This window comes from Gossypium hirsutum, chromosome D11 (assembly GCF_007990345.1).
Source record: "Gossypium hirsutum isolate 1008001.06 chromosome D11, Gossypium_hirsutum_v2.1, whole genome shotgun sequence".
Classification (NCBI taxonomy): domain Eukaryota; kingdom Viridiplantae; phylum Streptophyta; class Magnoliopsida; order Malvales; family Malvaceae; genus Gossypium; species Gossypium hirsutum.
The window spans coordinates 6,726,055-6,749,545 of NC_053447.1; the positions used below are offsets into that span (position 1 = coordinate 6,726,055).

The 23,491-nt window shown below is 35.0% G+C and overlaps 3 protein-coding genes across 13 annotated transcripts; all 3 read left to right on the top strand.

The window, feature by feature from the left end:
- Positions 1-2,529: 2,529 nt before the first annotated feature.
- On the top strand, positions 2,530-9,096 carry LOC107923379 (nucleolin). 5 transcript variants are annotated; one of them, XM_016853582.2, is made up of 12 exons: positions 2,530-3,091; positions 3,465-3,994; positions 4,093-4,182; positions 4,281-4,520; positions 4,746-4,967; positions 5,048-5,342; positions 5,425-5,741; positions 5,839-5,948; positions 6,026-6,129; positions 6,249-6,328; positions 6,415-6,511; positions 8,743-9,096. In XM_016853582.2, exons 1-11 carry the CDS (start codon positions 2,827-2,829, stop codon positions 6,508-6,510), a joined length of 2,349 nt encoding a protein of 782 aa, XP_016709071.2. In that variant the 5' UTR covers positions 2,530-2,826; the 3' UTR covers position 6,511; positions 8,743-9,096. The 5 variants fall into 5 exon arrangements, with proteins under 5 accessions (XP_016709071.2, XP_016709065.2, XP_016709067.2 ...); XM_016853576.2 differs by having other exon boundaries at positions 6,585-8,935; XM_016853578.2 differs by having other exon boundaries at positions 6,588-8,935.
- A 3,360-nt stretch (positions 9,097-12,456) lies between these two features.
- LOC107923377 (nucleolin) lies at positions 12,457-18,994 on the top strand. 2 transcript variants are annotated; one of them, XM_016853575.2, is made up of 12 exons: positions 12,457-13,090; positions 13,464-13,993; positions 14,092-14,181; positions 14,280-14,519; positions 14,766-14,987; positions 15,068-15,362; positions 15,445-15,761; positions 15,859-15,968; positions 16,046-16,149; positions 16,269-16,348; positions 16,432-16,528; positions 17,642-18,994. In XM_016853575.2, the coding sequence occupies exons 1-11, from the start codon at positions 12,808-12,810 to the stop codon at positions 16,525-16,527; spliced, it is 2,367 nt and encodes a 788-aa protein (XP_016709064.2). In that variant the 5' UTR covers positions 12,457-12,807; the 3' UTR covers position 16,528; positions 17,642-18,994. The 2 variants fall into 2 exon arrangements, with proteins under 2 accessions (XP_016709064.2, XP_016709062.2); XM_016853573.2 differs by lacking the exon at positions 17,642-18,994 and having other exon boundaries at positions 16,432-17,064.
- Positions 18,995-19,136: 142 nt separating this feature from the next.
- LOC107923381 (peptidyl-prolyl cis-trans isomerase cyp8) lies at positions 19,137-23,431 on the top strand. Of its 6 annotated transcripts, none has more exons than XM_041105764.1 (6): positions 19,137-19,534; positions 20,394-20,998; positions 21,476-21,574; positions 21,886-21,930; positions 22,505-22,642; positions 22,866-23,431. In XM_041105764.1, the coding sequence occupies exons 2-6, from the start codon at positions 20,522-20,524 to the stop codon at positions 23,196-23,198; spliced, it is 1,092 nt and encodes a 363-aa protein (XP_040961698.1). In that variant the 5' UTR covers positions 19,137-19,534; positions 20,394-20,521; the 3' UTR covers positions 23,199-23,431. The 6 variants fall into 6 exon arrangements, with proteins under 6 accessions (XP_040961698.1, XP_016709075.1, XP_040961700.1 ...); XM_016853586.2 differs by having other exon boundaries at positions 20,394-20,902; XM_041105766.1 differs by having other exon boundaries at positions 20,617-20,998.
- Positions 23,432-23,491: the final 60 nt, after the last annotated feature.

A 23,491-nucleotide genomic window follows, 5' to 3' on the forward strand; every position in this document is an offset into this window, starting at 1 on the left:
CGATTTCAGTTTATGAATTATAGCTACAGAAGAAAAATCAAGAAGAAACAAAAATTGAAACCCAATTGTTACGATTACATGTTTTATCAACTTCGATTTCATCCAACAATGTTGTTTTCGCAGCATCAACACAAGGGGTATCCTTCACTCTGACTTGTTCTAAACACAATAATGAAATTTAAAAAACAAAACAAAAAAAAAAACAACCCAAATCAGAAAAAAAAATTGTGATGGACAGTGAGAGATTAACAAATGAGAGATTTGCATGCATGGATCTATAAGTTTTGGTGGGCTTTTAGGACAAACTAAACAAAAAATTGAAAGAGTAGGTGGAGATAAAGATTTGGAGAGGGAGATACTTGATAAAAAGAGAGGATTAGAGAAAAAAAGAAGAAGAGAGAACTAGATAAAACTCTAAAGAAAAGAAAGAGATGAAGTCTCTAGAAAGCTCAAATGGTTTTAAGATCAATTAGATTGTGAATACTGAGGGCAAAGCTCTAATGGTTTTATTTATTATTGCATTTATTTTTCTTTATTATAATCTTTATTTTGGTAAGGCTATTCTTTTGCCGTTATGTTTTGTTTGGTTATATATTTTCCCCACTTTATATTAAATAAATTCAGTTGGTTATATTCAAAATAAAAATATATAATAAAATAATTTTAATTGTGATTTTTAGATTTATTTTTAAATTTAGAAAATTAAATTTATTGTTAAATAATATTTTTATTATTAAATATTAAATATAAAATGTTAAATTAATTTATTTTCAAATATTATTTTTTGACATAACATTTACAAAGTTATTAAGAAATAAATCATATTTTTATAAATAATATATTAATTACACTATTAGATATATTTATAATATTACTAAATTATTAGCATTTAATTATAATATTAAAAATTTATAGATATTATTTTTATGGATTATATTAATTAAATTCAATTTATATGAACATTTAACAATAATTGAACAATAAAAATTAATATTATTAAATTATATTTAATAATAATTATATTAAAAGATGATTAAATTATTTTTATTAAATTATATTTAATAATAGCACTATTAAAATTTAATAACAATAACAATAATTATCTACTTAAAAAAATTCTATTAAGGGAATTTTGGTCATTTCAACTTTTTCCCTTATGTTACTACAACATCTATTTCATTCAACCAAACGCAAGAATACTATTACAGCTTTATTCAATTCCATTCAATCAAACAATTGAATTACTGATTAGAACCCTATTCCATTCCTCACAACTAGATGTGCTATAAGTGTTTTAGAGGTTAACATGCGGCTTTCCATTTCTTTTAGGTTTACATCACTTAACATCATTAGCTAAATGGTTTAAAGCTTGTCTTTTTCATTTTCTTTAAGCATTTTGCCTTTCTATTTAAATGTTTTTAAGTTTTTTATTTTATTTCCAATTATTATTTTTAATTAATAAATCATTATTTATAGAAACAAAATAATAAATATGTAATTGTTAATGAAAATAAAATTTTTAATATATATTATGTTAAGTATATTTTAATTTTTTAAAATTAATTATTTTATATATATAATTTTTATACGTCAAATATTTGTTTATTTTTCATGTACATTATGAGCATGGTGAATTCTAATATTATAAAATAAAATAATTATTTTAAATATGGTAAAATCTAATATATAAAATCAATTAATTATTTTAAATATAATTATTTTTAGTAAATATAATTTTTATATGTGGAATATTTCAAATAATTATTTCAAATATCGTTATATTTCAGCATGATAAATTCCAATATTATAAAAATAATTATTTGAAATATCATTATTTTTATGTGAAATATTTTAAATATTAATATTTTTATATGTGAAAAACTTCAAATAATTGCTTCAAATATCATTATATTTTCACCTATATTGTGGGTATTATAAATTATAATATTATAAAAATTATTTTAAATACTATTATTTTTATAAATGAAATATTTCAATCAATTATTTCAAATAGACATAGAAAAATATATAATACTAAAATTTACCATCCATATATATAATCAATTAATTATTCCATATATCAATATTTTCAGTAGATATATATATAAAATAAATGATATTTTAAAAATAAAATATATTTAAAGTAATGATAGATATATACAATTTAATATATAATTACATAATTATAAATAGAGAATTTATTAATTAAAAATAAAATAAAACTGAAAAACATTTAATTTAAAAAAAGGAAAAAGCTTCAAACAAGATATTTAAAAAGAAGAAAGCAAATATGAAAAAGGGAATTTGAAACTGGGTTAAGGCACAAACATTCAACTATTCGGCCGATGATACAGAGTTGTTAAGGCAAAGCTTCTGATGCACTTTTACTTTTTTAGCCCATAAAAACGGCCTACTTCGATAATAACATAATAATTTAATAATAATTTTCAACCCTAATATTTTGGAATTTTTTTTTATTTCGACAAAAATCCCAAATAAATACGGAGATCAACCTCGTATCGTGTATTAATTTAAACATACCCTAGACATAGAGTTCCAAAACAAAATTCGCGTCTTTTTCCTCATTGTTACCCCCCCCCAATTTCCTTCGCATACCTAGGGTTAGGGTTTTCATTGCGATTTTACATATTTCCTAAATCACTTTCTATTTAAGTTAGAAGATTTAATTTGGATTCCGTTTCGACTTATCTCAGATTTCTCATCAATCCGTTGGTTTTAATTTTTTCCTGTTCCGTCGGGAGTTTCGATCATCCCTTTTCCCTTCTTTATCGAATTCTGATCTTTCAGTCGTTAAGTTTCTAAAGAATGCCTCCTAGAATAGTGAAGAGAGGAGCTGTCGCCGGTGGTTCAAAGAGAACGCCGAGGAACACTAGAGGCGCATCTAAATCCGAGAATCCACCAGCGGAGCCTGCACAAGAGGCCGTGAATGCAAAGGAGGCTTCAATTCCAGTTGAGGAGGTCGTGGAGGCAGTTAAGGTTGATGAGAAACCAACTCCGGAACAAAAAGAGGTGATCGAGGAGGAAAACACCGGTTTAAATTTGAATTCCAATGGGTTGGTTGCGATGAAGAGTAAGTCTTTTGTTTGCATATGGTTCATCTGATTTGCTTTCAATCTGATAGATGTGGGCATCTGCATTTTTGAAAATTATATGGCACGTCGCTATTATACAAAATTGTACATTTTACTGTAGTTTTGTGGGTTATTCCTGGAGTTTAGCATGTTATAAAGTTTTTGCTTTCCGTTGGATCATATTTGGTATCACAGAAACATATCCTTGTCCGTTTATTTCCCTTATCGAGGATCTACCAGGTTCACAATCATTATCTTTACAAGTATTTGGATTGTTGAGATATTTTTGTTTCTATTAGAATTTCGTATCAACTGCTTTAAGGTGATTGCTTCTTGACCGGCCTTGAATATTATACCCCTTCTTTGTCGCAGAAGAGAATGACTCACAGGAGTCTATCGAGGAGTATGAAAAAGATGAGAGGTTAGAATTGGATGATAATGAACCTGAATATGAAGCTGAAGAATATGGTGGGGTGGATTATGACGAGAAGGAGATGGATCCTGATGAAGTGGAAGATGAAGTAGAGGAAGTGATTGAGGAGGAGCAGGATGGTGAGGACGAAGATATTCATGAAGTTGAAGTAGAAGGTGATGCTGATGATGATGAGCATCCTGGGGAGGAAGCAGAGCATGCAGATTTGAATGATGCAACCGAGCATGAAGAGCGACATGAAGTTGTTCAAGAGAGACGCAAGCGTAAAGAGTTTGAAGTGTTTGTTGGGGGCTTGGACAAGGATGCTACCGAAGATGATATCAGGAAAGTGTTCAACCAAGTGGGTGAAATTGTTGAAGTTAGGTTGATGATGAACCCTCAAACAAAGAAGAACAAGGGCTTTGCTTTCTTGCGATTTGCAACTATAGAACAAGCAAAACGTGCATATACTGAACTTAGGAATCCCGTGGTAATTATTCTGTTCTTCAATAATATTACTTTTCTGAATTTCAAAATGGATCAACTTTAAAACTTAAAACTATTTTGTTCTAATGATTGCAATTCTAGATCAATGGAAAACAGTGTGGTGTTACCCCAAGTCAAGACAGTGACACCCTTTTTCTGGGTAATATATGCAAGACATGGACAAAGGAAGCAGTAAGTACATGGGATTATTTAAGGTCACTAGCAAGTGGGCCATCTTTGTAAATGGTTATAAGTAGATAACATGTGTTCGTTATTGACTGTTGTTCCAGTTGAAAGAGAAGTTGAAACATTACGGAGTTGACAATGTTGAGGACTTAACATTGGTCGAAGACAGCAACAATGAAGGAATGAATCGAGGCTTTGCATTTTTGGAATTTGCATCCCGTTCAGATGCGATGGATGCTTTTAAGCGTCTTCAACGGAGAGATGTTTTATTTGGGGTTGATAGGCCTGCAAAGGTTTCTTTTGCAGATTCCTTCATCGATCCAGGTGATGAAATCATGGCACAGGTAAATTACTAAAACAAATTTTCTTCTAATATAATTTGTGGTTGGGTTGCTATGGTTTGGTCCCAAGCTCTCATGCCTCACAAGCCTCTTGCCACTAAACCAAGAGGTAGTTGGCTACAAAACAGTTTTTCTTTTTTGCTTTAGGTGGCATGAACTACTGGGCTTGTAGGAAATCATAAATGTGTCTTATTGTGAGAGCTTGATCATTTTTTCTCCCAATTTCAGGTTAGGACCATTTTTATTGATTGCCTGCCTCCTTCTTGGGATGAGGATCGCGTTAGAGAGCTACTGAAGAAGTATGGGGAGATTGAAAAGATTGAACTTGCCCGGGACATGCCATCTGCTGACAGGAAGGATTATGGTTTTGTCACATTTGATACTCATGATGCTGCTGTCACATGTGCTAAGAGCATTAATAATACCGAGTTGGGCGAAGGTGACATCAAGGTTAGTCAATGTTCTTGGTGTACCATGTTGTTTACATGACTTAGCTATTACCTTGTCTAATGGTTATTCTTTTATTTCAGGCCAAAGTTAGAGCCAGGTTATCGAGACCACATCAAAGAGGCAGAGGTAAGAACGTCAGCCGTGATAGTTTCAGGTCTGGGCGTGGATCTGGACGAGTAGTTAGGGGTTCATGGGTTCGTCCTGATTCACGTGGTTATGCTACTCGTGGGATGAGAGGAATTAGTAGCCGTGCCCCTCCACCTAGTCTAAAGAGGCCTGTTGGACTAAGAGATAGACGTCCTCTCATGTCTGCACCAGCTAGAGGCAGACCTTTATCACCTCCCCCTTCTAGATCCTATGACAGAAGAGCCCCTGGTATGGCTCTATTCTGCTTCATGTCTACCTGAATTCTTCATTTTTTGAGATTTAAATTTCTTACTTCAATCTTTTTTGACAGTTATGCCTTATCCAAAGGGTAGCTTTAAGAGGGAATATAGTCAACGTGATGAGCTTCCTCGTCCAAGGAGCAGAGAAGTTATGGATTATGGATCTAGAGTTGTCCCTGATAGACGATCCACATATAGAGAAGAATATTCTTCTCGCAACCCTGGTTACTTTGATTTGCTTAGAACCACATCTCGTACTGCAGCGAGAAGACCGTATGGAGATGATGCATATGCCCAAAGATTTGAAAGACCTCCTCCTAGTTATCGTGAGGGGCGTGGCCGTGATTATGACACTATTTCTGGCTCAAAAAGGCCATATCCTGTTATGGTTGGTCCCACAGTTCCTTCAAGTAATTATGTCATCATTGGCATATGATTTAACAATTTCCTAGCTGATTATGCCGTGTACTTGCTTGTTGAATCAGGATGATGTCCCTCCACGATATGCTGATGATGGTCCGAGGCATTCAAGGGCTCGTCTAGACTATGAACTTGTTGGTGGTGCTCCTCCATATGTGGATGCATATGGTGATAGGTTTGTTATTTAGGAGCTTTCTGGTGTTTATTCTCTTTGTTCTGGAGCTTTAGTTATCTTTTGTCTTATTTTGATAGGCTTGGGAGATCCAATCTAGGATACGGTGGCAGCAGGAATTCTATATCTAGTCAGACCTCACATGGGCTATATGGCAGTCGTCAGGGCATGGGCTATGGTGGAGGTGTGTTCTAAGTTGCTGCTGATTTGTTAAAATTGAAAGAAGAGAAGTTCCTCCTGGGTGGGGTGGACGTATTGTTGGTGTTTTCTGGTTTAATGACTTTCATTTGGTCTGGTTTTCAGGTTCTTTTAGCAGCAGTGATGTTGGAGGAATGTACTCATCCTCTGGTTATGGTGGTGATTACATACCTAGGGGATCTGGTGTATGTCCTTTTCCTTCTTTCTTTTGTTTGATATTTTAAAAACTATACTAGCCTATATCGATGTTCTTTTTCTGCTTCCATGGCAGGTTGGTGGTAGCTCTTACTCATCCATGTACTCCAGTCGTGGTATGGGTGGTAGCAGTTACATGGGTGGTGGGGGTGGTTCTGGGTCATACTACTGATGTAAGTTCAATTGTTTTTATCCCTTTTACTTTTCGTGTTGTACCTGTGGACGTGTAATAATTATCTTCTGCAGTAGTATGCATTTCTAATGTAGATTAGGCTTCCTGAAGAAGATGGTTTATATGTTCTGAGAGGTGTATTAGCAAGGTGAATTTGTCCATGAAACAGATTTCGGAGACAGTGAGGCTTCCGTAGGGTGTGGAGCATTCGAAGCTTTGGTTTTGGTACCCCATGGTATTGGATAGAAGCATGCCAAGTGCTATAGCCTCCATACATGGTAGTACAAGGTTTTGAGGCTTAAGTTCAATGTGAAAGGCAGGGTGCTGGTTCAAACTGTTTCTAGTTTCAAGATCAGGTTACTTGTGATAGTGCGTATTCAAGTTTATGGTGTAAGGAAAACTAATCTTACGTAGAGATTAAACAGCAAGTGCTTAGAATATGCTGTATATGAACAATATTTACTTTTGTATTTAAGAACCCTACCAATGGATAATTTGGAAGCTTTTGTCACAAACTCTACTGGGCTGAGTATTTGAGCGAGGATAAGTCATTAATTTATATTTGGTTATGGATTTTGGAAACTTTGGCATGCTGAACTCAACTGGTAAGTGTTGATAAGGTAAGAAACAAGGCATTAACATCTTTCCTCAAGGGTGATAAGCACTAAGAGATCAAATGGTACCTATACCTGAAGATTATGTGAAATCTTTAGAGGATATTCTTGTATGCTTTTTTTGTACAAGCATATTGCAATTCTTGGAAGTGGTGCTTGTGAAGCAATGTACATGCCAGGAGGAAATTAAAGACTTACTTAACCTGATCTGGTAAAGCTTGTACACTGTAGACACATACTAACTTTTGTTTTGGCTTGATTTTTCTATGGGAATTCCCGACTAAGACGAAATGGACTTGATTCTAGTACAGGAAAGGACATGGCTTCAACACCTGACATGTTTGACTTTTTGGTCACTGTTGCACTTTTTAGTTCTATTTGTTGGTATCTTTCTTGAGAAAAGTTTCGTGTGTTCAATTTTTTTTCATTTTTCTGGTTTTGGGTTGTCCTTGGCCTTGTGGTGTATGCTTGGCAAAGATTTTGAACTTTTTGCTTATGGACCCATAGGAAAGTATCTGTTTCTTACTGAAGGACCACTTCCTAATGTCACAGCGGCTGCTATTTCTTTTCTCCCTTGTTATTGTTTGATGAAGCAACTCTTTATGAAGCTGTGCTCTCCAACTTGAGTTATATGGATTTTGGGGGAAATTTCTGTTTCTCATTATGAAGCATCATGAAATGGTTTATAGTTGTTTTGGCAAGTTGTTGGTAAATGAAACCCTTGTGGAGGCAGTGCCTTACAAATTGGGCTTAGAAGAGAAATGATTTTGGAAAAGTAGAATTCTAATTTGCTCAGAAATCAATGAAGCTGTGGGTTTTTATGTTGGTGATTTAAAAAATGCTTTTTTAAGAAAACATACTGAGCACAACCTTTAGTTGGAGTTACAATTTGTTGAAATCATTGGCTTTTTACTAAATTGTACTTGAGAATAAGTGAGTTTCCTTCCCTCCCCCCAAGTATTTTAGTGACGTTATAAGTTAATAAGATACACTTCGAACTTTATGCTAGAGAAGTGTAAAAAGTATGGTCTAACAAGATGTATAATGTCATATCTACGGGGTCTTCATTATGTTCAATGATATTTAGTCCATGGGTGGTTTATTCTCAGTTCAATGTGAATATTTAAGCATAACGTCATGTAAAGTATTAATGTAGGATCAAAATTGTTAGTTAACAGGCGAATGGTTGGCCAGATCTGCCACCGTTACTGAGCTCTTCACAGTTAAAAACTTGATTGATATGCTTGTTCCATCTCGCTTGGGCTGGTGCTTTAAAATTATTAGCAGGACTGCTACTTGTTTAGCAACCCAGCACTCTGACATGATGCTGGTTCTAGCTTTTGTAGTTTTTTTATTCATGTTATTTTGGTCTCAAATAAACTTGCGGGATAGTGCAACAACAAGGCAACCATGATGCTGTATATACTATATTGCCTGTGGTGTTTTTTCTGGCTTGCTCTTTTTCCCCCTTTGGAAATTTAGTTACTTTGGCAAATATATGGATTTATTGGTTGTATCTGTGCTTGTTTCCGAGTTTGGGGGTCCAAATCTTATGTGCTCTGGGACTGGCCTGCAAAAAGGAGAGGATCACAAGTTACTAATTCAGTAATAAAATTAGGGGTGAGAGCGTAACTGCATGCCTTCATGAACAGACTAGGCATAAGGAAGAGAAGGCAATAGCTGTTTTTGATGAATGGCTCAACTTCTACGGTAGACATTGGCTCGTGGGTCTTTGCTGATAACATTAGTGCACAACTCTGTTCCCAAACATTTTCTTCCTTATTATTTATCCTTACTTTTTTTTGCCCTTATATCAAGTGCTCTTTTGCCCCATTTTTCATTATTTCCTAGACTTGATTTTGATGATGGTGCAGCATGCCGATAACTTGGTTTAGAAATATTATTATTGATCCATTGTTATTATCGCTGACTAAATTCCAAATAATAATGAACTAATATCTATTGCATTTAAGCTCATGAATGATGACTGATCGACATAAGATGTTTAATGGCATTGCATCTGAAAGTGCTAAAATTTGATGTTACTGACAATTTCGTTCCAGGTTTATGTGTCCGCGTGTATGTTGTATTTCCATGGAAATCAATCTACTTTTCTTCTCCGAAATCGATTTTTTAAATTAGCACCATCTTTGCTTTTCTTTTATACGTACTTCATTCACTGGTAGCTTTGAATTCATGGGACGGTGTTTTCTGGGAGTGTCTTTCAACATGTCATCACTAATTAGTTTATGATGTTAATGGCCAAAAGAAATAAAAGGAAAATAGTTGCAATTTTTAAAGATAAACGATTATGTAAGTTTTTAGAAACAAAAAGATTAAAAAAGTCCCATTTGGTCACTTCCATTTTCGACATTAGTATTTTTTAAAAATAAATTAATTTTTGCCAATTTTGAAAGTACTGATTTCAGTAGTATGTCCATCAAATGTCACAATCAAGTGTAATGTAGTAAAGAAGTCAAGCTAATACCTAAAACCAGTAAACGTGTTATTCCCCATTGCCAGTAAAATTGCAGATGAAATTGGAAAGGATGCTGCCTTGATACTTGGATCGAGGATAATATATATCTTCACAGTTTGTACTTGGACGACGAATATCCGACTAGTCAAATGGAGGATAATGTTGTCCGCGCAGTAGTAAGCTCTTTGTAAACAATATATGACAAAGCCAACAAAGAGCAAAAGAATGTACGGAATAAACGGCGGCAACTCCGCCATAGCAAGACATTCCCCTGCTAGTTAATATGTAAGGGGCATGTATACGACTATACAACATTTCAGCTGCCGATTCAACCAATTCATTCTGTTCTTCAGCGAACATATCACCTATAAAACCCCAAAATGTGTACTTGATAGCAAGAATCAATGTGCGTGGATGACTGACAAGTTCACAGAAACAAAAGTTTAACAATTATATGTGTCAAAACAATTAGTGACTTATTAAGGGCTCAATCAGGTCCTCACGGATAACTATTTTACTAAATACATTTTCAAGTGATTCATTGTTGAACCATACAAAGTTGATTGTCCGTGAATTTCTTTTAAACTAGTTAAGAATTCTCTCGCCTTTGATCATTTGCTTTTATCTTTTAAAAGGGAACATAGAGAGATTACGAAACTATAACGATTGTACAATTTTAATAAAGAGAACACCAAAGTAGGATCACATAGTACTATTACTATACTTGACAACTGACATGTAACACAAATGCTACTTAACTGATCACACAAACAACCTACTATTTGTATTGCCGGGTGACCTGATTCTACCAAATCATGGAACCTCCCCTATATGTACCAAATATTGTTAAGTGAATATGTTGGATATAGGTGTTATATCTCAATGTTTTAAACATATTTACTGGTTTAAATAAATTATATAATTACAAATATAAATTTTCTCGTATAAAAGAATCAAGAATCTTTAAAAGAAAACCTTCCTATTGGACTAGAAGTCTCAATGTGCCAATGATTATTGCTTCTTGCTTTTATATATTTACGTGGATTATTATTTTATTTTTTGTTTCTTAAAGGATCCATTGAAGTGAACTTAATAATTAATTTTTTATGTTTTGTAAGTTCATTAAGGATTAAACATTGAACATAAATTTTTTAATTTTATAAATCAAGTTAAAAAATTGTGATACATATTATCTTATATTGTTTATTTAAGTAGCAAAAGGATGTGTGATGTGGTTTTAATGCAGAAAACTCAATCATTAAATATAACAAATGATGATATTTTATTTATTGTTGATTTTATTGATTTCTTGATCCATGAGGTCTAAGTTTAATAATTGCAATAAAAATGATTAAGAAAAATACAACAGTTTCTTATTGTGGAAATTCACTTCTTAATTATCCATAAATTTTCTTTTAAGAAAGTATAATATGAATTTACAAAACGAAGGGCAAAATTTTTATAAGAACTTGCAACGTTACTGATTTCTACGGAGGAAGATTACGGTACTATAACAGTGCCACGTAAGATTAGACGGCGAGCGAGGAAAGATCCTATGCGGCCATGCTTCAGCTTATACCTTAAGATCCAAGCAAACAAATCATGGTTAGATGAGGTGATAATGTCAGCTGCTTCACTCTCCATGCTTTCCACGTGTCTTCGTCGCCCAATATAGAAATACCTCTGTTTCATTAAACTAATAATAAAATGTAAACTTATTTAATAATAATAATAATATATCAACACTTCAAAAAAATATCAACTGTAGAACGTGTATCATGATTTTATTTAAATAACATCTTTGATTAGGCCGTAAACTTAAATCGATAAGAAATTACATTACGACACATTCACAATATACATAATAAATTTCGAAATTTAATAAATATTTAAATATGAATTTAATTAAAATAATAAAGTTGAGATTATAAATTATAATATTTTGACTATGAATTTCATCGTATATAAATAGTTTTTTTTTTATAAAATTTACATGAACATACAAAATTATCTTCAATTAATATCTATTGATGTAATGCTTAAAATTACTAATAATCTCTATCCACCCTTAAATAGGAGTATATTCATGCTTCCATATTCTCTTGCTCTGACAATAATATTGATATCAGCCGAACTATTACTCAATTAATATAATTTGTTGTAACTTTATAATTGAACATGTCAGTTAAAATTGTAATAAAATATAGATATAGAGATTAATAACATTACAAATAAGAATGGTATGCATCTAAAATTTTTATATTTTAAAAAATGAAATGTTTTTTTTAAACGTGACTCAATTTTCTGATTTTTTTACAAAAACAATATTAAAAATATAAAATGGCGTGGGAAATAAATTAATTTTTTATTAGTACCGTGACAGTATTAGTACGTATTTTTAAAAGATATCACTATTTTTATGGGTATACGCATTAAAAAACCAAAAAAAAAAGAAAATTGCTGAAAAAAAAAGATCAGATGAAAACGAGAAAATGAAAAAAGAAGAAGCTTGAATTAAATCAAAAGACAAACTTTAGGACACTAGCTACCGATTTGTTTTATTGTTGGGAGAATTAAATTAAAAAGAAATTTTGGGAAGTGAAATTAACCATAGATAACTATAACTATAATAAAAACAAAAATAATTTTGGGTTGAGAAAATTAAATTAAAAATATGTATTTTAAAAATTTTAAAAATATATATTTTCAGGCGACACTGATAAAAAAAAACATTTAAACTTCAACTGCTTTTTTTTTCTCTATATTAAAAAAGAAAGACCACATTTTTGTCTCTATTATTTTTTCAAAATAGCGATCTATATATATATATTAAACGATGACATTGTCCGTGCGCGCGCATATATATATCTAAATAAACCAGGAGACCAACCTCAAACCGTGTATTAAATTCACCCTAGAACCAGATTTCCAAAACAAAATTCACGTCTTTTTCCTCTTTGTCACTCTCTCTATTCCCCCCGTTTCATTCGCATACTTAGGGTTAGGGTTTTTTATTGCGATTTTAGATATTTCCTTATTTACTTCTCTTTAAGTTAGGATATTTAATTTGGATTCCGTTTCGACTTATCTAGGAGTTCTCATCAATCCGTGGGTTTTAATTTTTCTCTTTGTTCTATCGGAAGTTTCAATTATCCCTTTTTCCTTTATCGAATTCAGATATCTCAGTCGTGTGGTTTCTAAACAATGCCTCCTAGAACCGTGAAGAGAGGAGCCGCGGCCGGTGGTCCAAAGAGAACGCCGAGGTCCACTAGAGGGGCGTCCAAATCCGAGAATCCACCAGCGGAGCCTGTACACGAGGCCGTGAATTCAAAGGAGGCTTCAGTTCCAGTTGAGGAGGTCGTGGAGACCGTTAAGGCTGTTGAGAAACCAACTCCGGAGCAAAAAGTGGTGATCGAGGAGAAAGGGGTTGCTGAGGAGGAAAACACCGGTTTAAATTTGAATTCCAATGGGTTGGTTGCGATGAAGAGTAAGTCTTTGGTTTGCTTTTGGTTCATCCGATTTGCTTTCAATCTGATGGATTTGGGCATCTGCAAGTTTGAAAATTATATGGCACATCGCCATTATACAAAACTGTAGCTTTTATTGTAGTTTTGTGGGCTATTCCTGGAATTTAGCATGTTATAAAGTGTCTGATTTCCGTTGGATCATATTTGGTATCACATAAACGTATCCTTGTCCATTTATTTCCCTGTCCGAGAATTTGCAAGGTTCACAATCATTATCTTTACGAGAATTTGGATTGTTGAGATATTTTTGTTTCTATTAGAATTTCGTATCAATTGCTTTAAGGTGATTGCTTCTTGGCTGGCCTTGATTATTCTATCCCTTCTTTGTCGCAGAAGAGAATGACTCTAAGGAGTCTATCGAGGAGTATGAAAAAGATGAGAGGTTAGAGTTGGATGATAATGAACCTGAATATGAAGCTGAAGAATATGGTGGGGTGGATTATGACGAGAAGGAGATGGATCCTGATGAAGTGGAAGATGAAGTAGAGGAAGTGATTGAGGAGGAGCAGGATGATGAGGACGAAGATATTCATGAAATTGAAGTAGAAGGTGATGCCGATGATGATGAGCATCCCAGGGAGGAAGCAGAGCATGCAGATTTGGATGATGCAACCGAGCATGAAGAGCGACATGAAGTTGTTCAAGAGAGACGCAAGCGTAAAGAGTTTGAAGTGTTTGTTGGGGGCTTAGACAAGGATGCTACCGAAGATGATATCAGGAAAGTGTTCAACCAAGTGGGTGAAATTGTTGAAGTTAGGTTGATGATGAACCCTCAAACAAAGAAGAACAAGGGCTTTGCTTTCTTGCGATTTGCAACCATAGAACAAGCAAAACGTGCATATACTGAACTTAGGAATCCCGTGGTAATTATTCTGTTCTTCAATAATATTACTTCTTTGAATTTCAAAATGGATCAACTTTAAAACTTAAAACTATTTTGTTCTAATGACTGCAATTCTAGATTAATGGAAAACAGTGTGGTGTTACCCCAAGTCAAGACAGTGACACCCTTTTTCTGGGTAATATATGCAAGACATGGACAAAGGAAGCCGTAAGTACATGGGATTATTTAAGGTCACTAGAAAGTGGGCCATCTTTGTAAATGGTTATAAGTAGATAACATGTATTCGTTATTGACTGTTGTTCCAGTTGAAAGAGAAGTTGAAACATTACGGAGTTGACAATGTTGAGGACTTAACATTGGTCGAAGACAGCAACAATGAAGGAATGAATCGAGGCTTTGCATTTTTGGAATTTGCATCCCGTTCAGATGCGATGGATGCTTTTAAGCGCCTTCAACGGAGAGATGTTTTATTTGGGGTTGATAGGCCTGCAAAGGTTTCTTTTGCAGATTCCTTCATCGATCCCGGTGATGAAATCATGGCACAGGTAATTTACTAAAACAAATTTTCTTCTAATATAATTTGTGGTTGGGTTGCTATGGTTTGGTCCCAAGCTCTCATGCCTCACAAGCCTCTTGCCACTAAGCCAGCTGGTGGTTGGCTACAAAACAGTTTTAGTTGGCTACAAAACAGTTTTTCTTTTTTGCTTTAGGTGGCATGAGCTACGGGGCTTGTTGGAAATCATAAATGTATTTTATTGTGAGAGCTTGATGATTTTTTCTCCCAAGTTCAGGTTAGGACCATATTTATTGATTGCCTGCCTCCTTCTTGGGATGAGGATCGCGTTAGAGAGCTACTAAAGAAGTATGGGGAGATTGAAAAGATTGAACTTGCCCGGAACATGCCATCTGCTGACAGGAAGGATTATGGTTTTGTCACATTTGATACTCATGATGCTGCTGTCACATGTGCTAAGAGCATTAATAATACCGAGTTGGGCGAAGGAGACATCAAGGTTAGTCAATGTTCTTGGTGTACCATGTTGTTTACATGACTTAACTATTACCTTGTCTAATGGTTATTCTTTTATTTCAGGCCAAAGTTAGAGCCAGGTTATCGAGACCACATCAAAGAGGCAGAGGTAAGAACGTCGGCCGTGATAGTTTCAGGTCTGGGCGCGGATCTGGACGAGTAGTTAGGGGTTCATGGGGTCGTCCTGATTCAGGTGGTTTTGCCCCTCGTGGGATGAGAGGAATTAGTAGCCGTGCCCCTCCACCTTGTCTAAAGAGGCCTGTTGGACTAAGAGATAGACGTCCTCTCATGTCTGCACCAGCTAGAGGCAGGCCTTTATCACCTCCCCCTTCTAGATCCTATGACAGAAGAGCCCCCGGTATGGCTCTATTCTGCTTCACGTCTACCTGAATTCTTCATTTTTCGAGATTTAAATTTCTTACTTCAATCTTTTTTGACAGTTATGCCATATCCAAAGGGTAGTTTAAAGAGGGACTATAGTCAACGCGATGAGCTTCCTCGTCCAAGGAGCAGAGAAGTTATGGATTATGGATCTAGGGTTTTCCCTGATAGACGATCCACATATGGAGAAGAATATTCTTCTCGCAACTCTGGTTACTTTGATTTGCCTAGAACCACATCTCGTACTGCAGCGAGAAGACCGTATGGAGATGATGCATATGCCCAAAGATTTGAAAGACCTCCTCTTAGTTACCGTGAGGGGCGTGGCCGTGATTATGACACTATTTCTGGCTCAAAAAGGCCATATCCTGTTATGGTTGGTCCCACAGTTCCTTCAAGTAATTATGTCATCATTGGCATATGATTTAACAATTTCCTAGCTGATTAAGCTGTTTACTTGCTTGTTGAATCAGGATGATGTCCCTCCACGATATGCTGATGATGGTCCAAGGCATTCAAGGGCTCGTCTAGACTACGAACTTGCTGGTGGTGCTCCTCCATATGTGGATGCATATGGTGATAGGTTCGTTATTTAGGAACTTTCTGGTGTTTATTCTCTTTGTTCTGGAGCTTTTGTTATCTTTTGTCTTATTTTGATAGGCTTGGGAGATCCAATCTAGGATATGGTGGCAGCAGGAGCTCTATTTCTAGTCAGGACTCACATGGGCTATATGCCAGTCGTCAGGGCATGGGCTATGGTGGAGGTGTGTTCTAAGTTGCTGCTGACTTGTTAAAGAAGAAAAAAGAGGGGTTCCTGCTGGATGTGGTGGGCATCTTGTTGGTGTTTTATGGATTAATGACTTACATTTGGTCTGGTTTTCAGGTTCGTTTAGCAGCAGTGATATTGGTGGAATGTACTCATCCTCTGGTTATGGTGGTGATTACATGCCTAGGGGATCTGATGTATGCCCTTTTCCTTTCATTTGTTTAATATTTTAAAAATTATAGTAGCCTATATCGATGTTCTTTTTCTGCTTTCATGGCAGGTTGGTGGTAGCTCCTACTCATCCATGTACTCTAGCCGCGGTATGGGTGGTAGCAGTTACATGGGTGGTGGGGGTGGTTCTGGGTCATACTACTGATGTAAGTCAGATTGTTTTTATCCCTTTACTTTTGGTGTTGTACTCGTGGACGTGTAATAATTATCTTCAGCAGTAGTGTGCATTTTTAACGGAGATTAGGCTTCTTGAAGAAGTTGGTTTGTATGTCCTGAGAGGTGTATTAGCAAGGTGAATTTGTCCATGAAACAGATTTCAGAGACAGTGAGGCTTCTGTAGGGTGTGGAGCATTTGAAGCTTTGGTTTTGGTACCCATGGTATTGGATAGAAGCATGCCAAGTGCTATAGCCTCCATACATTGTAGTACAAGGTTTTTTGGCATAAGTTCAATGTGAAAGAGGCAGCATGCTGGTTCAAACTGTTTCTAGTTTCACAAACAGGTTATTTGTGATAGTGAGTATTCAAGTTTATGGTGTAAGGAAAACTAATCTCAGTTAGAGATGAAACGGCAAGTGCTTAGAATATGCTGTGTATGAACAACATTATTTACTTTTGTATTTAAGAACCCTACCCATGGATAATTTGGAAGCATTTATCACAAACTCTATGGGTTGAGTATTAGAGCGTGGATTAAGTCATTAATTTGCATTTTGGTTATGGATTTTGGATACTTTGGCAGGCTGAACTCATCAGGTAAGTGTTGATAAGGTAAGAAACAAGGCATTAATATCTTTCCTCAAGGATGATAAGTACAAAGAGATCATATGGTACCTATAACGGAAGGTTATATGAAAAGTGTAGAGGATATACTTGTATGCTTTTTTGTATAAGCATATTGCATTTTCTGGAAGTGGTGCTTGTGAAGTCATATACAAGCCAGGAGGAAATTAAAGACATTACCTGATCTGGTAAAGCTTGTAGACTTTAGACGCATACTAACGTTTGTTGTGGCTTTGTTTTTCTTTGGGAATTCCCGACTAAGATGAAATGGACTTTATTTTAGTACAGGAAAGGACATGGCTTCTTCAACACCTGACATGTTTGACTTTTTGTTCATTGTTGCATCTTTTAGTTCTTTTTGTTGATATCTTTGGTGAGAAAATTTTCTTGTGTTCATTTTTTTTTTGGTTTTGGGTTGTCCTTGGCCCGGTGGAGTATGCTAGGCAAATATTTGAACTTTTTGCTTATGGACCTGTAGGAAAATATCTGTTTCTGACTGAAGGACCACTTCCTAATGTTACGGCAGCTGCTATATCTTTTCTTCCTAGTTATTTTTTGATGAAGCAACTCCTTAAAAAGCTGTGCTCTCCAACTTGAGTTATATGGATTTTGGGGAAATTTTCTGTTTCTCATGATGAAGCATCATGAAATGGTTTATAGTTGTTTTGGGATGTTGTTGGTAAATGAAACCCTTGTGGGAAGGCAGTGCCTTACAAATTGGGTTTAGAAGAGAATGATTTTGGAAAAGTTGAATTTTAATTGGCTCAGAAATCAATAAAGCTGTGGGTATTTATTTTGGTGATTTAAAAAATGTTACTTTAAGAAAACATACTGAGCACAACCTTTAGTTGGAGTTACAATGTGTAGAAATCATCGACTTTTTACTAAACTGCCCTTGAGAATAAGTGAATTGCGTTCCTTCCCCCTTGGTATTTTAGTAATATTATAAGTTGATAAGTTGCACTTGGAACTTTATGCTAGAGAAACATAACAAGTATGGTCTAACAGGATGTATAATGTCACATATACAGGGACTTTGTTATGTTCAATGATTTTTTGTTCCTTCGGTGGTTTCTCAATGTGAATATTTACTTATAATGTCATGTAAAGTATGTGTAGGATCAAAATTGTTAGTTTAAGAGATTGGTTGGCTGGATCTGCCTCTGTGAATAAGCTCTTCACAGTTAAAATCTTGATTGTTATGTTTGTTCTATCTTGCTTTGGCTGGTGCTTTATAATTATTAGCAGGACAGGTACCTTGTTTAGCAACCTTGCGCTTTGGCGTGATGTTCGTGCTAGTTTTTTGTAGTTTATTTATTCATGTAGTCTGGTCTCAAATCAGATTGCGGGATACTGCAACTATGATGCTGTATATATATTGTATTGCCTGAGTTTGTTTTTGGCAAGCTCTTTCCTCCCCCTTGGAAAATTAGTTACTTTGGAAATACATCGATTTATTGGTTGTATCTGTGCTTGTTTCTGAGTTTGAGGGTCGAAGTCGTATGTGCTCGGGGAGTGGCCTGCGAAAAGGAGAGGATTACAAGTCACTAATTCAGTAATAAAATGAGGGAGAGAGCATAACAGCATGCGTTCACGAACAGTCTTAGGCATAAGAAAGAGAAGCTAATAGCACAACTTCCCTGCTTGACACTTGTTCGTGGGCCCTTGCTGATAACGCAAGTGCACAATCTCTGTTTCCCAGGACCTTCTTCCTTATTGTTTTATAATTACCTTTTTGCCCCTTGTGGCATTATTTCCCATACGCTTAGTTTTGATGTTGATGCAGCATGCCAGTAACTTTTGGTTTAGAAATATATTATATTACTATTAATACATTGTTATGATTGCTGACTAAATTCCAAATAATAGTGAACTGATATCTATTGCATATACGCTCATGGATGATGGTTGATCGACAATAAGATGTTTAATGGCTTTGCATCTGAAAATGCTAAACTATAATGTTAAACTGACATTTTCTATATATATTTTTATGTATTTCCATGCAAATCAATGTACTTTTTTTCTCTGAAAGTCGTAATTTTAAAGTTTAAACCAACACGATCCTTGCTTTTGTTTGATACGAACTTCAATCGCTACTTTCTACCTTTTACCATCGCATGATATGGTAGGTGTGAAGTCACGGGACTGTTGGCTGAGAGCATCTTTCAACAAGTCATCACGATTATAAGGAAAATAATTGCAAGTCAATGAAAAATAAACTTGGTCAAACTAAAAAAATTTACAAGTCAATGAAAAATAAAATGTTTTACAGGTTGAAAACGCGTAAAGCATTTTACAATCCCTAATTTTTACTTTCATCTCTCCATATCTTCTTCTCTTTCAACTTTGATCTCTCAGCCCTCTTCATGTAAGTTTACTTTAATTTCTTTTTTTTTGTTCATTTTTCCCAATTTCCTTGCTTAGGTTGTTTTTTTATTTATTATAAACCTTCCGCTTCAGAAAATTTCATAGAAGTTACCCATTTCAACTGGATCCACCCTAATATGAGGATTCCCACTTCTTTTTTTATTATATTATCAACTTATCGTTCTTGAATCTCATTTAGAAAATTGAAAGAAAAACTGCTGTTGAGATGTTTGTAAGGTTCTTAGTTCGTTGTTTAAGATATTTGGGAAACTAGTTTTTTTTTTTGTTTACTATGATTGTTTTTTTTTTGAAGTAGTTATTGTTGATAGTAGATTTGCTTCGTTTTTAACTCTGTTTCTGGGAAGAAACTAGAAAAAATAATTTTATATCAGCCAAGTGGCTTCTGTTAGATTGAAGATTTTGTGAATGAGATTATGACATTTTATACTCACTCTAACATAGTTAACATATACAACTTGGTTCGTAGGATAAATGGCAGCTAGATACAACGGAAAAACCTTGCAATCATCTATACACCAAAAAATATCAACTTTTTCAGAAAATCACTTGATATTTATTTTAATATAATAGTTATTCTTACTTATAATCTTCAAAAATACTCTTTATTTTTTTTAAAAAAATCACTAAAATTAGATAGTATATATAGGAAAGACCCCTTATAAAAATTAAAATAATTTAATACACTTTTATAGTTATTTATATAATTAATAATTTAATAATCTAACATTGAAATTTATATAGATCATGTACGTTAAATTCCAAACATCCGAATTCTGAACTCATGTTTCGATTGTTGCATTGTACTTTGCTTAAAATTTCATGTCTTCGGCTTGAATAAGCGTTAAACGTGTCAAGCAATTCATCAAACTGCTGATCCATGATCGCTTCACCAAGACAATACCCTACGGAAACTTCCAATTAAATTGGTGAATCCATTTCTGGGTTTGTTAACTCCACCCCAAGTGAAATGGGTCGTAGACAAACTGACTCAGACTTGCATCGTTTTACACTTTGGGTCCTTTTCTTGATAGCCGCAATCTCTTGTTGCATGGCCTACTATAGCTTCTCCGTCTCGTTGAAAGGAAATAGCGATACAATTTTCGTTGGTTCAAGTGAAAGTTGGAGGGGCAATGAAGAAGAACGAGAAGGAGATGGGTGTTGCGGGGGAGTTGAGCATTTAGAGCTGTGGGGTGATGCAATGAAATGGGGATCAGACTTCAAACTGAATTCTTCTGAAGAATGTTGTAGGGCTTGCAAGGAGATGTGTGAGGGTGACAATGGTCCTTGTTTGTGTGACTCTTGGGTGTTTTGTGGCAATAAACAAGATTGTGGGTCTCGATTTGGTGAGGTAAGCCAACATCTCTTTCTCTCCTCTTTAACCGTCATTTATTCAATTCTACGTTTCGTGGCAATAAACAAGGTTGTGGGTCTCGATTTTGGTGAGGTAAGCCAACATCTCTTGCTCTCCTCTTTAACGCCCATTTATTCAATTCTACGTTTTGTGCAATAAACAAGATTGTGGGTCTCGATTTGGTGAGGTAAGCCAACATCTCTTGCTCTCCTCTTTAACCCCCATTTGTTTAATTCTACTTTTTTTGAATTTAGTAATTTGGGAATTTTCCATTTTTACAAGCAATTTTGGTTGGAAATTTCAAGCATATTCAATTCTCAATCTTGTTTGTATGAGACAGACAATCTGGAACTAGATAAATTATGTATGAACGTTTCACTTTTTAAGTAAAGCGTTGTCACGAATTGCTTACGAAATGATTTCCTGATATTGTTGATTAAGAGTCTTTTAATTTGATTTCTAAGGATATCGAATTTGGAATTAAAAGCTGAAGTTAATTTGTAGCTCGTTACATCCATTTGGTTCTCCCGGATGAAATAAAGCTAAGATTTGTCCTGTTCTTGCATTCAGTGTTGGCTGAAAAAACAAAAGGATGCCTTGGATCCTGATTGGCGAGACTCGGGTGATAAAGTTATATGGACATCTGGTCTAGTCTTTGGTAAAGGAGAGGTATGCTATTTGCTGATAAAAATATCACTCTTGTTGAAGATCTGAGCTTTAGCGTAGTCGAACCACATTAAACTTTCTTGGCTGTGGGAATTCGCGTCCCTTCAGAACTCTTAGCCATTGAAATAAGAAGATACTTGAATTAATAGAAAATCTTGGCTAATATATTGGAATCTATTTCTTATACTATCATTTTGGCCTTAAGAAGCACACACATCGAAGTTGTTTTTCTTACTAATGTTATCCTCTTCATGATGGTAGAAAACAGGCCTGTCTAGTTCTCACTTCTGACATGCTTTGCCATTTTCTTGTAGGGTATTATTAAGTTGAAAACCGAGCATGGGATTGTTAATGTTAAAGTAAGTGCATAATTCTCACATAGTGTAACGTGCAGCATGTCTAGCTTACTTTCCCTGTTTTTCTTCTACATGTAAGCACCACTTGAAGAGTTGGTACCATCATGCAATAATCTTTTCTGTTTTTCTAGATATGGGGAAGGTTCCTCACCTTGACCCCTACCCCAGTCTGTCCGTTTCATCTCAAGTTCAGCTGACTTAGATGCCTAATTTTTTATTTTATGTTCATGAAGTTTCGAGTCCTTAAACCATATCTAATTTAATCCAGACTTGGGAGTTTCTGCAAAAAGTATGTGTTTGTGTGTCGGGTGAGGTTTGTCCAAATTAACCTACCACTGCTGTCATTGTAGAGAGAAGATTTAGCGTCTACTTCTAGACATGAACTGTGACATGCATGTTAAAGATACAGATCAAATTAAAGATATTAGTCACTACCCTAACGCATTTTTATTGCTCATTCCAAACCAAATGACGTGTCTTGTGTATCACTTTTATTTTTCTTCAACATTTTCGATTTAGTTTTCTTCGGTATCCACAATCCATATTCTTTTCTTCGGTTGTGATCCATGGTTTTCAGCTTTTTCCTGATTGTGCTCCACATTCTGTTTACTATATTCTTGAGCTGTTGTCATTACAACATTGTGCTGGTTGCCAATTTTATCGTGCTGAAAGCCGAGGAAACTCTTGGGATCTTCAAGGAAATCACATTGAACATGTAAGGCTTTCCTCTAGATTTTTACTATATCATTTGCATGTCAATTTACTCAACAGTTATTTACATTCTTTATAGCATCGCATCTGTAAGTTACCGTATCTCTTTGTCACATCATCTTGTCATGCTTTTTGAACCATCCAATCCTTCAGAATATCCATGCCCGAGTTGGTTTTCAGCATTTCAAGTTTGTAATTTAAAAGAGTTGCTCACATGATTTATGTAGGCTCCCTATGGCCCCCCATATGCACTAATTCAAGGAACAGTTGATGCGTATGGAACTGTATTTAAGGATATTCCACAAGAGGCTTGCCCCACTATAAGGAGAGGATCGATTGCTTGGGTTGGCTCTGGCCCAGACTTCTTTATCAGTCTAGCAAACCACCATGAGTGGAAAAAAGCATACACGGTGTTTGGTCAAGTTCTACCTGAAGATATGGAAATAGTGGAGAAAATTTCGCAGCTTCCAACCATACCTGATGTGTGGAGCAATGTTAAAGTAGCAGTGTTGGAAAGACCTGTTCCTTTACGATTCATAAGAATGAGGAAAAGTCCTTGAGATGGCTTGTCATGCTAAATGTGTTGATCGGATCAATGTGCAGCAGACGGTAGGGAAAGGATATCTTCTAGATTTCTGATGTATTAAATGATTCACCAACTTAGTTACTTGGATCATCTGAGCTCCATGTTTGCTTTATTAGTTCGATATGCGAATGCATACAAATATATACCATTGTTTTTGTAAACGGTTTCAGTTACAAAATATAAAATCTCATAAATGTTGTAGTTGTAGCTATGGTGTGAGAGTACGATCTACTATTTCTTTTGCGATGTGTATGGGAAAGTTATTAG

Bases quoted from the DNA above. Each gene is read 5' to 3' on its own strand.
- LOC107923379 (XM_016853582.2), top strand. From the start codon at position 2,827: ATGCCTCCTAGAATAGTGAAGAGAGGAGCTGTCGCCGGTGGTTCAAAG. The intron at 5,949-6,025 runs GTTTGTTATTTA...TTATTTTGATAG, and splicing joins GTGGATGCATATGGTGATAG to GCTTGGGAGATCCAATCTAG. The intron at 6,329-6,414 runs GTATGTCCTTTT...CTTCCATGGCAG, and splicing joins ACATACCTAGGGGATCTGGT to GTTGGTGGTAGCTCTTACTC.
- LOC107923381 (XM_041105764.1), top strand. From the start codon at position 20,522: ATGGGTCGTAGACAAACTGACTCAGACTTGCATCGTTTTACACTTTGG. The intron at 21,931-22,504 runs GTAAGTGCATAA...CATGGTTTTCAG, and splicing joins ATGGGATTGTTAATGTTAAA to CTTTTTCCTGATTGTGCTCC. The intron at 22,643-22,865 runs GTAAGGCTTTCC...TGATTTATGTAG, and splicing joins AAGGAAATCACATTGAACAT to GCTCCCTATGGCCCCCCATA.
- LOC107923377 (XM_016853575.2), top strand. From the start codon at position 12,808: ATGCCTCCTAGAACCGTGAAGAGAGGAGCCGCGGCCGGTGGTCCAAAG. The intron at 14,182-14,279 runs GTAAGTACATGG...CTGTTGTTCCAG, and splicing joins AGACATGGACAAAGGAAGCC to TTGAAAGAGAAGTTGAAACA. The intron at 16,349-16,431 runs GTATGCCCTTTT...CTTTCATGGCAG, and splicing joins ACATGCCTAGGGGATCTGAT to GTTGGTGGTAGCTCCTACTC.